The following is a 12,353-nucleotide window of genomic DNA, read 5'->3' as shown; positions in this document are numbered from 1 at the left end:
TCAGTCTAGAGCCCTAATGGAAGAGTCAGTCTAGAGCCCTGATGGAAGAGTCAGTCTAGAGCCCTAATGGAAGAGTCAGTCTAGAGCCCTGATGGAAGAGTCAGTCTAGAGCCCTGATGGAAGAGTCAGTCTAGAGCCCTGATGGAAGAGTCAGTCTAGAGCCCTGATGGAAGAGTCAGTCTAGAGCCCTGATGGAAGAGTCAGTCTAGAGCCCTGATGGAAGAGTCAGTCTAGAGCCCTAATGGAAGAGTCAGTCTAGAGCCCTGATGGAAGAGTCAGTCTAGAGCCCTGATGGAAGAGTCAGTCTAGAGCCCTAATGGAAGAGTCAGTCTAGAGCCCTAATGGAAGAGTCAGTCTAGAGCCCTAATGGAAGAGTCAGTCTAGAGCCCTAATGGAAGAGTCAGTCTAGAGCCCTAATGGAAGAGTCGGTCTAGAGCCCTAATGGAAGAGTCGGTCTAGAGCCCTAATGGAAGAGTCGGTCTAGAGCCCTAATGGAAGAGTCAGTCTAGAGCCCTAATGGAAGAGTCAGTCTAGAGCCCTAATGGAAGAGTCAGTCTAGAGCCCTAATGGAAGAGTCAGTCTAGAGCCCTAATGGAAGAGTCAGTCTAGAGCCCTAATGGAAGAGTCAGTCTAGAGCCCTAATGGAAGAGTCAGTCTAGAGCCCTAATGGAAGAGTCAGTCTAGAGCCCTAATGGAAGAGTCAGTCTAGAGCCCTAATGGAAGAGTCAGTCTAGAGCCCTAATGGAAGAGTCAGTCTAGAGCCCTGATGGAAGAGTCAGTCTAGAGCCCTAATGGAAGAGTCAGTCTAGAGCCCTGATGGAAGAGTCAGTCTAGAGCCCTAATGGAAGAGTCAGTCTAGAGCCCTGATGGAAGAGTCAGTCTAGAGCCCTGATGGAAGAGTCAGTCTAGAGCCCTGATGGAAGAGTCAGTCTAGAGCCCTGATGGAAGAGTCAGTCTAGAGCCCTGATGGAAGAGTCGGTCTAGAGCCCTGATGGAAGAGTCGGTCTAGAGCCCTAATGGAAGAGTCAGTCTAGAGCCCTAATGGAAGAGTCAGTCTAGAGCCCTGATGGAAGAGTCAGTCTAGAGCCCTGATGGAAGAGTCAGTCTAGAGCCCTGATGGAAGAGTCAGTCTAGAGCCCTGATGGAAGAGTCAGTCTAGAGCCCTAATGGAAGAGTCAGTCTAGAGCCCTAATGGAAGAGTCAGTCTAGAGCCCTAATGGAAGAGTCAGTCTAGAGCCCTAATGGAAGAGTCAGTCTAGAGCCCTAATGGAAGAGTCAGTCTAGAGCCCTAATGGAAGAGTCAGTCTAGAGCCCTAATGGAAGAGTCAGTCTAGAGCCCTAATGGAAGAGTCAGTCTAGAGCCCTAATGGAAGAGTCAGTCTAGAGCCCTAATGGAAGAGTCAGTCTAGAGCCCTAATGGAAGAGTCAGTCTAGAGCCCTAATGGAAGAGTCAGTCTAGAGCCCTAATGGAAGAGTCAGTCTAGAGCCCTAATGGAAGAGTCAGTCTAGAGCCCTAATGGAAGAGTCGGTCTAGAGCCCTAATGGAAGAGTCAGTCTAGAGCCCTAATGGAAGAGTCAGTCTAGAGCCCTAATGGAAGAGTCAGTCTAGAGCCCTGATGGAAGAGTCAGTCTAGAGCCCTAATGGAAGAGTCAGTCTAGAGCCCTGATGGAAGAGTCAGTCTAGAGCCCTGATGGAAGAGTCAGTCTAGAGCCCTAATGGAAGAGTCAGTCTAGAGCCCTAATGGAAGAGTCAGTCTAGAGCCCTGATGGAAGAGTCCGTCTAGAGCCCTAATGGAAGAGTCAGTCTAGAGCCCTAATGGAAGAGTCAGTCTAGAGCCCTGATGGAAGAGTCAGTCTAGAGCCCTGATGGAAGAGTCAGTCTAGAGCCCTGATGGAAGAGTCAGTCTAGAGCCCTGATGGAAGAGTCAGTCTAGAGCCCTAATGGAAGAGTCAGTCTAGAGCCCTAATGGAAGAGTCAGTCTAGAGCCCTAATGGAAGAGTCGGTCTAGAGCCCTAATGGAAGAGTCAGTCTAGAGCCCTAATGGAAGAGTCAGTCTAGAGCCCTAATGGAAGAGTCAGTCTAGAGCCCTAATGGAAGAGTCAGTCTAGAGCCCTGATGGAAGAGTCAGTCTAGAGCCCTAATGGAAGAGTCAGTCTAGAGCCCTGATGGAAGAGTCGGTCTAGAGCCCTGATGGAAGAGTCAGTCTAGAGCCCTAATGGAAGAGTCAGTCTAGAGCCCTGATGGAAGAGTCAGTCTAGAGCCCTGATGGAAGAGTCAGTCTAGAGCCCTAATGGAAGAGTCAGTCTAGAGCCCTAATGGAAGAGTCAGTCTAGAGCCCTGATGGAAGAGTCAGTCTAGAGCCCTAATGGAAGAGTCAGTCTAGAGCCCTGATGGAAGAGTCAGTCTAGAGCCCTGATGGAAGAGTCAGTCTAGAGCCCTGATGGAAGAGTCAGTCTAGAGCCCTAATGGAAGAGTCAGTCTAGAGCCCTGATGGAAGAGTCAGTCTAGAGCCCTGATGGAAGAGTCAGTCTAGAGCCCTAATGGAAGAGTCAGTCTAGAGCCCTGATGGAAGAGTCAGTCTAGAGCCCTAATGGAAGAGTCAGTCTAGAGCCCTAATGGAAGAGTCAGTCTAGAGCCCTAATGGAAGAGTCAGTCTAGAGCCCTAATGGAAGAGTCAGTCTAGAGCCCTAATGGAAGAGTCAGTCTAGAGCCCTGATGGAAGAGTCAGTCTAGAGCCCTAATGGAAGAGTCAGTCTAGAGCCCTGATGGAAGAGTCAGTCTAGAGCCCTAATGGAAGAGTCAGTCTAGAGCCCTAATGGAAGCGTCAGTCTAGAGCCCTGATGGAAGAGTCGGTCTAGAGCCCTGATGGAAGAGTCAGTCTAGAGCCCTAATGGAAGAGTCAGTCTAGAGCCCTGATGGAAGAGTCAGTCTAGAGCCCTAATGGAAGAGTCAGTCTAGAGCCCTGATGGAAGAGTCAGTCTAGAGCCCTGATGGAAGAGTCAGTCTAGAGCCCTAATGGAAGAGTCAGTCTAGAGCCCTAATGGAAGAGTCAGTCTAGAGCCCTAATGGAAGCGTCAGTCTAGAGCCCTAATGGAAGAGTCAGTCTAGAGCCCTAATGGAAGCGTCAGTCTAGAGCCCTGATGGAAGCGTCAGTCTAGAGCCCTGATGGAAGAGTCAGTCTAGAGCCCTAATGGAAGAGTCAGTCTAGAGCCCTAATGGAAGAGTCAGTCTAGAGCCCTAATGGAAGAGTCAGTCTAGAGCCCTGATGGAAGAGTCCGTCTAGAGCCCTAATGGAAGAGTCAGTCTAGAGCCCTAATGGAAGAGTCAGTCTAGAGCCCTGATGGAAGAGTCAGTCTAGAGCCCTGATGGAAGAGTCAGTCTAGAGCCCTGATGGAAGAGTCAGTCTAGAGCCCTGATGGAAGAGTCAGTCTAGAGCCCTGATGGAAGAGTCAGTCTAGAGCCCTGATGGAAGAGTCAGTCTAGAGCCCTAATGGAAGAGTCAGTCTAGAGCCCTGATGGAAGAGTCAGTCTAGAGCCCTGATGGAAGAGTCAGTCTAGAGCCCTAATGGAAGAGTCAGTCTAGAGCCCTAATGGAAGAGTCAGTCTAGAGCCCTGATGGAAGAGTCGGTCTAGAGCCCTAATGGAAGAGTCGGTCTAGAGCCCTGATGGAAGAGTCAGTCTAGAGCCCTAATGGAAGAGTCAGTCTAGAGCCCTGATGGAAGAGTCAGTCTAGAGCCCTAATGGAAGCGTCAGTCTAGAGCCCTAATGGAAGCGTCAGTCTAGAGCCCTGATGGAAGAGTCCGTCTAGAGCCCTAATGGAAGAGTCGGTCTAGAGCCCTAATGGAAGAGTCAGTCTAGAGCCCTAATGGAAGAGTCAGTCTAGAGCCCTAATGGAAGAGTCAGTCTAGAGCCCTAATGGAAGAGTCAGTCTAGAGCCCTAATGGAAGAGTCAGTCTAGAGCCCTAATGGAAGAGTCAGTCTAGAGCCCTGATGGAAGAGTCAGTCTAGAGCCCTGATGGAAGAGTCAGTCTAGAGCCCTGATGGAAGAGTCAGTCTAGAGCCCTGATGGAAGAGTCAGTCTAGAGCCCTGATGGAAGAGTCAGTCTAGAGCCCTAATGGAAGCGTCAGTCTAGAGCCCTGATGGAAGAGTCAGTCTAGAGCCCTAATGGAAGAGTCAGTCTAGAGCCCTGATGGAAGAGTCAGTCTAGAGCCCTGATGGAAGCGTCAGTCTAGAGCCCTGATGGAAGAGTCAGTCTAGAGCCCTGATGGAAGAGTCAGTCTAGAGCCCTAATGGAAGAGTCAGTCTAGAGCCCTGATGGAAGAGTCAGTCTAGAGCCCTGATGGAAGAGTCAGTCTAGAGCCCTGATGGAAGAGTCGGTCTAGAGCCCTAATGGAAGAGTCAGTCTAGAGCCCTGATGGAAGAGTCAGTCTAGAGCCCTAATGGAAGAGTCAGTCTAGAGCCCTAATGGAAGAGTCAGTCTAGAGCCCTGATGGAAGAGTCCGTCTAGAGCCCTAATGGAAGAGTCAGTCTAGAGCCCTAATGGAAGAGTCAGTCTAGAGCCCTGATGGAAGAGTCCGTCTAGAGCCCTAATGGAAGAGTCAGTCTAGAGCCCTGATGGAAGAGTCAGTCTAGAGCCCTAATGGAAGAGTCAGTCTAGAGCCCTAATGGAAGAGTCAGTCTAGAGCCCTGATGGAAGAGTCAGTCTAGAGCCCTGATGGAAGAGTCAGTCTAGAGCCCTGATGGAAGAGTCAGTCTAGAGCCCTGATGGAAGAGTCAGTCTAGAGCCCTGATGGAAGAGTCAGTCTAGAGCCCTGATGGAAGAGTCAGTCTAGAGCCCTGATGGAAGAGTCAGTCTAGAGCCCTGATGGAAGAGTCAGTCTAGAGCCCTAATGGAAGAGTCAGTCTAGAGCCCTGATGGAAGAGTCAGTCTAGAGCCCTAATGGAAGCGTCAGTCTAGAGCCCTAATGGAAGCGTCAGTCTAGAGCCCTAATGGAAGAGTCAGTCTAGAGCCCTAATGGAAGAGTCAGTCTAGAGCCCTAATGGAAGAGTCAGTCTAGAGCCCTAATGGAAGAGTCCGTCTAGAGCCCTAATGGAAGAGTCAGTCTAGAGCCCTGATGGAAGAGTCAGTCTAGAGCCCTAATGGAAGAGTCAGTCTAGAGCCCTAATGGAAGAGTCAGTCTAGAGCCCTAATGGAAGAGTCAGTCTAGAGCCCTAATGGAAGAGTCAGTCTAGAGCCCTAATGGAAGAGTCAGTCTAGAGCCCTGATGGAAGAGTCAGTCTAGAGCCCTGATGGAAGAGTCAGTCTAGAGCCCTGATGGAAGAGTCAGTCTAGAGCCCTGATGGAAGAGTCAGTCTAGAGCCCTGATGGAAGAGTCAGTCTAGAGCCCTGATGGAAGAGTCAGTCTAGAGCCCTAATGGAAGAGTCAGTCTAGAGCCCTGATGGAAGAGTCAGTCTAGAGCCCTAATGGAAGAGTCAGTCTAGAGCCCTGATGGAAGAGTCAGTCTAGAGCCCTGATGGAAGAGTCAGTCTAGAGCCCTAATGGAAGAGTCAGTCTAGAGCCCTGATGGAAGAGTCAGTCTAGAGCCCTGATGGAAGAGTCAGTCTAGAGCCCTGATGGAAGAGTCAGTCTAGAGCCCTAATGGAAGAGTCAGTCTAGAGCCCTAATGGAAGAGTCAGTCTAGAGCCCTAATGGAAGAGTCAGTCTAGAGCCCTAATGGAAGAGTCAGTCTAGAGCCCTAATGGAAGAGTCAGTCTAGAGCCCTAATGGAAGAGTCAGTCTAGAGCCCTAATGGAAGAGTCAGTCTAGAGCCCTGATGGAAGAGTCAGTCTAGAGCCCTAATGGAAGAGTCAGTCTAGAGCCCTAATGGAAGAGTCAGTCTAGAGCCCTGATGGAAGAGTCAGTCTAGAGCCCTAATGGAAGAGTCAGTCTAGAGCCCTAATGGAAGAGTCAGTCTAGAGCCCTAATGGAAGAGTCAGTCTAGAGCCCTAATGGAAGAGTCAGTCTAGAGCCCTAATGGAAGAGTCAGTCTAGAGCCCTAATGGAAGAGTCAGTCTAGAGCCCTAATGGAAGAGTCAGTCTAGAGCCCTAATGGAAGCGTCAGTCTAGAGCCCTAATGGAAGAGTCAGTCTAGAGCCCTGATGGAAGAGTCAGTCTAGAGCCCTAATGGAAGAGTCAGTCTAGAGCCCTAATGGAAGAGTCGGTCTAGAGCCCTAATGGAAGAGTCAGTCTAGAGCCCTAATGGAAGAGTCAGTCTAGAGCCCTAATGGAAGAGTCAGTCTAGAGCCCTAATGGAAGAGTCAGTCTAGAGCCCTAATGGAAGAGTCAGTCTAGAGCCCTAATGGAAGAGTCAGTCTAGAGCCCTGATGGAAGAGTCAGTCTAGAGCCCTAATGGAAGAGTCAGTCTAGAGCCCTGATGGAAGAGTCAGTCTAGAGCCCTGATGGAAGAGTCAGTCTAGAGCCCTAATGGAAGAGTCAGTCTAGAGCCCTGATGGAAGAGTCAGTCTAGAGCCCTAATGGAAGAGTCAGTCTAGAGCCCTGATGGAAGAGTCAGTCTAGAGCCCTAATGGAAGAGTCAGTCTAGAGCCCTGATGGAAGAGTCAGTCTAGAGCCCTGATGGAAGCGTCAGTCTAGAGCCCTGATGGAAGAGTCAGTCTAGAGCCCTAATGGAAGAGTCAGTCTAGAGCCCTGATGGAAGAGTCAGTCTAGAGCCCTAATGGAAGAGTCAGTCTAGAGCCCTAATGGAAGAGTCAGTCTAGAGCCCTGATGGAAGAGTCAGTCTAGAGCCCTGATGGAAGAGTCAGTCTAGAGCCCTGATGGAAGAGTCAGTCTAGAGCCCTGATGGAAGAGTCAGTCTAGAGCCCTAATGGAAGAGTCAGTCTAGAGCCCTAATGGAAGAGTCAGTCTAGAGCCCTAATGGAAGAGTCAGTCTAGAGCCCTAATGGAAGAGTCAGTCTAGAGCCCTAATGGAAGAGTCAGTCTAGAGCCCTAATGGAAGAGTCAGTCTAGAGCCCTAATGGAAGAGTCAGTCTAGAGCCCTAATGGAAGAGTCAGTCTAGAGCCCTAATGGAAGAGTCAGTCTAGAGCCCTAATGGAAGAGTCAGTCTAGAGCCCTAATGGAAGAGTCAGTCTAGAGCCCTAATGGAAGAGTCAGTCTAGAGCCCTAATGGAAGAGTCAGTCTAGAGCCCTAATGGAAGAGTCAGTCTAGAGCCCTGATGGAAGAGTCAGTCTAGAGCCCTAATGGAAGAGTCAGTCTAGAGCCCTAATGGAAGAGTCAGTCTAGAGCCCTAATGGAAGAGTCAGTCTAGAGCCCTAATGGAAGAGTCAGTCTAGAGCCCTAATGGAAGAGTCAGTCTAGAGCCCTAATGGAAGAGTCAGTCTAGAGCCCTAATGGAAGAGTCAGTCTAGAGCCCTAATGGAAGAGTCAGTCTAGAGCCCTGATGGAAGAGTCAGTCTAGAGCCCTAATGGAAGAGTCAGTCTAGAGCCCTGATGGAAGAGTCCGTCTAGAGCCCTAATGGAAGAGTCAGTCTAGAGCCCTAATGGAAGAGTCAGTCTAGAGCCCTAATGGAAGAGTCAGTCTAGAGCCCTAATGGAAGAGTCAGTCTAGAGCCCTAATGGAAGAGTCAGTCTAGAAGAGTCAGTCTAGGGCCCTAATGGAAGAGTCAGTCTAGAGCCCTAATGGAAGAGTCAGTCTAGAGCCCTAATGGAAGGGTCAGTCTAGAGCCCTAATGGAAGAGTCAGTCTAGAGCCCTAATGGAAGAGTCAGTCTAGAGCCCTAATGGAAGAGTCAGTCTAGAGCCCTAATGGAAGAGTCAGTCTAGAGCCCTGATGGAAGAGTCAGTCTAGAGCCCTGATGGAAGAGTCAGTCTAGAGCCCTAATGGAAGAGTCAGTCTAGAGCCCTAATGGAGTCAGTCTAGAGCCCTAATGGAAGAGTCAGTCTAGAGCCCTGATGGAAGAGTCAGTCTAGAGCCCTGATGGAAGAGTCAGTCTAGAGCCCTAATGGAAGAGTCTGTCTAGAGCCCTTTTACATTTTAGTCATTTAGCAGACGCTCTTATCCAGAGCGACTTACAGTTAGTGAGTGCATACATTTTCATACTGGCCCCCCGTGGGAAACGAACCAACAACCCTGGCGTTGCAAGCGCCTTGCTCTACCCACTGAGCTACAGGGGGACCTGTACACACACACTGAAACGCACACACAGTCCGATGAGTCTGATTGAAGTTTGTGTGTTTTTTGTTTTTAACACTGTGTGTGTGTTTAGGATCCAGAAGATTCCTCGTCTCCTGGTCGCAGCAGCTGATGGATATCTGTACCTCTATAACCTGGATCCACAGGAGGGAGGAGAGTGCTCACTGATGAAACAACACAGGTAACACACTGATGAAACAACACAGGTAGCACACTGATGAAACAACACAGGTAACACACTGATGAAACAACACAGGTAGCACACTGATGAAACAACACAGGTAGCACACTGACGAAACAACACAGGTAGCACACTGACGAAACAACACAGGTAACACACTGACGAAACAACACAGGTGGCACACTGACGAAACAACACAGGTAACACACTGACGAAACAACACAGGTAACACACTGATGAAACAACACAGGTAACACACTGATGAAACAACACAGGTAGCACACTGATGAAACAACACAGGTAGCACACTGACGAAACAACACAGGTAGCACACTGACGAAACAACACAGGTAACACACTGACGAAACAACACAGGTGGCACACTGACGAAACAACACAGGTAACACACTGACGAAACAACACAGGTAACACACTGACGAAACAACACAGGTAGCACACTGATGAAACAACACAGGTAACACACTGATGAAACAACACAGGTAGCACACTGATGAAACAACACAGGTAACACACTGATGAAACAACACAGGTAGCACACTGATGAAACAACACAGGTAGCACACTGATGAAACAACACAGGTAGCACACTGATGAAACAACACAGGTAGCACACTGATGAAACAACACAGGTAACACACTGATGAAACAACACAGGTAGCACACTGATGAAACAACACAGGTAGCACACTGATGAAACAACACAGGTAGCACACTGACGAAACAACACAGGTAGCACACTGATGAAACAACACAGCTAGCACACTGATGAAACACAGGTAACACACTGATGAAACAACACAGGTAACACACTGATGAAACAACACAGGTAGCTCACTGATGAAACAACACAGGTAACACACTGATGAAACAACACAGGTAACACACTGATGAAACAACACAGGTAGCTCACTGATGAAACAACACAGGTAACACACTGATGAAACAACACAGGTAACACACTGATGAAACAACACAGGTAGCACACTGATGAAACAACACAGGTAGCACACTGATGAAACAACACAGGTAGCACACTGATGAAACAACACAGGTAGCTCACTGATGAAACAACACAGGTAGCACACTGATGAAACAACACAGGTAGCACACTGATGAAACAACACAGGTAGCACACTGATGAAACAACACAGGTAACACACTGACGAAACAACACAGGTAACACACTGATGAAACAACACAGGTAACACACTGATGAAACAACACAGGTAGCACACTAATGAAACAACACAGGTAGCACACTGATGAAACAACACAGGTAGCACACTGATGAAACAACACAGGTAGCACACTGATGAAACAACACAGGTAGCACACTGATGAAACAACACGATGAAACAACACAGGTAACACACTGATGAAACAACACAGGTAGCACACTGATGAAACAACACAGGTAACACACTGATGAAACAACACAGGTAGCACACTGATGAAACAACACAGGTAACACACTGATGAAACAACACAGGTAGCACACTGATGAAACAACACAGGTAACACACTGATGAAACAACACAGGTAGCACACTGATGAAACAACACAGGTAACACACTGATGAAACAACACAGGTAGCACACTGATTAAACAACACAGGTAACACACTGATGAAACAACACAGGTAACACACTGATGAAACAACACAGGTAACACACTGATGAAACAACACAGGTAACACACTGATGAAACAACACAGGTAACACACTGATGAAACAACACAGGTAACACACTGATGAAACAACACAGGTAGCACACTGATGAAACAACACAGGTAGCACACTGATGAAACAACACAGGTAGCACACTGATGAAACAACACAGGTAGCACACTGATGAAAACAACACAGGTAGCACACTGATGAAACAACACAGGTAGCACACTGATGAAACAACACAGGTAACACACTGATGAAACAACACAGGTAGCACACTGATGAAACAACACAGGTAACACACTGATGAAACAACACAGGTAACACACTGATGAAACAACACAGGTAACACACTGATGAAACAACACAGGTAACACTGATGAAACAACACAGGTAACACACTGATGAAAAACACAGGTAACACACTGATGAAACAACACAGGTAACACACTGATGAAACAACACAGGTAGCACACCGATGAAACAACACAGGTAGCACACCGATGAAACAACACAGGTAACACACCGATGAAACAACACAGGTAGCACACCGATGAAACAACACAGGTAACACACTGAAACAACACAGGTAGCACACTGATGAAACAACACAGGTAACACACTGATGAAACAACACAGGTAACACACTGATGAAACAACACAGGTAGCACACTGATGAAACAACACAGGTAACACACTGATGAAACAACACAGGTAGCACACTGATGAAACAACACAGGTAACACACTGATGAAACAACACAGGTAACACACTGATGAAACAACACAGGTAACACACTGATGAAAAACACAGGTAACACACTGATGAAACAACACAGGTAGCACACCGATGAAACAACACAGGTAGCACACCGATGAAACAACACAGGTAACACACCGATGAAACAACACAGGTAGCACACCGATGAAACAACACAGGTAGCACACCGATGAAACAACACAGGTAGCACACTGATGAAACAACACAGGTAACACACTGATGAAACAACACAGGTAGCACACTGATGAAACAACACAGGTAGCACACTGATGAAACAACACAGGTAGCACACTGATGAAACAACACAGGTAGCACACTGATGAAACAACACAGGTAACACACTGATGAAACAACACAGGTAGCACACTGATGAAACAACACAGGTAACACACTGATGAAACAACACAGGTAGCACACTGATGAAACAACACAGGTAGCACACTGATGAAACAACACAGGTAGCACACCGATGAAACAACACAGGTAACACACTGATGAAACAACACAGGTAACACACTGATGAAACAACACAGGTAGCACACTGATGAAACAACACAGGTAACACACTGATGAAACAACACAGGTAGCACACTGATGAAACAACACAGGTAGCACACACACACACACTGTAAGGAAGCTTTTGTTATCTGTATTGGTCCTGTTCTGTGTGGCTCAGTTGTTCGTGCATAGCGCTTAGCGATAGCAGGGTCTGTGGGATCGACTCCATATGTACTCACTGTAAGTAGCTTTGGGATAAAAGCGTCTGTTAAACGGCAGTTTATTTAAATATCATCGTTCTGTGTTCCTCAGGTTAGACGGCGGTGCTGAGCCGCCCAATGAGATCCTGGAACAGGGGTCACATGACCGACCCCTTACCACACAGACCTACAACACTGCTGGGATGAAAGGTACGTTAGTCAAATTTGGCGCCGGACAAGTGACCCGGGAAGATTTTTAATTTCGGCCATTTTAAGAAATGTGCCAGTCAGCCATATGCATTGGGTGGGTAAGCCATTAGGCCATCCACCCACCCACGCAGACTTCAGTCCGGCTTTTGACATTATCGATCATAGTCTGCTGCTGGGAAAACCTATGTGTTATGGCTTTACACCCCCTACTATAATGTGGATAAAGAGTTACCTGTCTAACAGAACACAGAGGGGGTTCTTTAATGGAAGCCTCTCCAACATAATCCAGGTAGAATCAGGAATTCCCCAGGGCAGCTGTCTAGGCCCATTACTTTATTCAGTATTTACTAACGACATGCCACTGGCTTTGAGTAAAGCCAGTGTGTCTATGTATGCGGATGACTCAACACTATACACGCCAGCTACTACAGCGACTGAAATGACTTCCCAAATGCCAAGAGTGTGCAAAGCTGTCATCAAGGCAAAGAGTGGCTATTTGAAGATTCTCAGATATAAAATATACTTTGATTTGTTTAACACTTTTTTTGGTTACTACATGATTCCATATGTGTTCTTTCATAGTTTTGATTTCTTCACTAT

At 47.7% G+C, this 12,353-nt stretch overlaps 1 protein-coding gene across 1 annotated transcript in view; it reads left to right on the top strand.

The window, feature by feature from the left end:
- The window catches only part of wipi2 (WD repeat domain, phosphoinositide interacting 2), a gene marked incomplete at its 3' end in the record, with an annotated part of 84,772 nt that extends 73,019 nt beyond the window's left edge, over positions 1 to 11,753 (top strand). Inside the window, exons 12-13 of the mRNA XM_045218418.1 lie at positions 8,267 to 8,374; positions 11,656 to 11,753. Coding sequence (XP_045074353.1) covers positions 8,267 to 8,374; positions 11,656 to 11,753 — 206 coding nt within the window. The remainder of the gene's footprint in view (positions 1 to 8,266; positions 8,375 to 11,655) is intronic.
- Between the last annotated feature and the right edge of the window lie 600 nt (positions 11,754 to 12,353).

This window comes from Coregonus clupeaformis, unplaced genomic scaffold (genome assembly GCF_020615455.1).
Source record: "Coregonus clupeaformis isolate EN_2021a unplaced genomic scaffold, ASM2061545v1 scaf1560, whole genome shotgun sequence".
In the NCBI taxonomy this organism is placed as follows: domain Eukaryota; kingdom Metazoa; phylum Chordata; class Actinopteri; order Salmoniformes; family Salmonidae; genus Coregonus; species Coregonus clupeaformis.
Note: the sequence above shows the minus strand (reverse complement) of the source record. Positions and strands in the feature narration are given on the sequence as shown.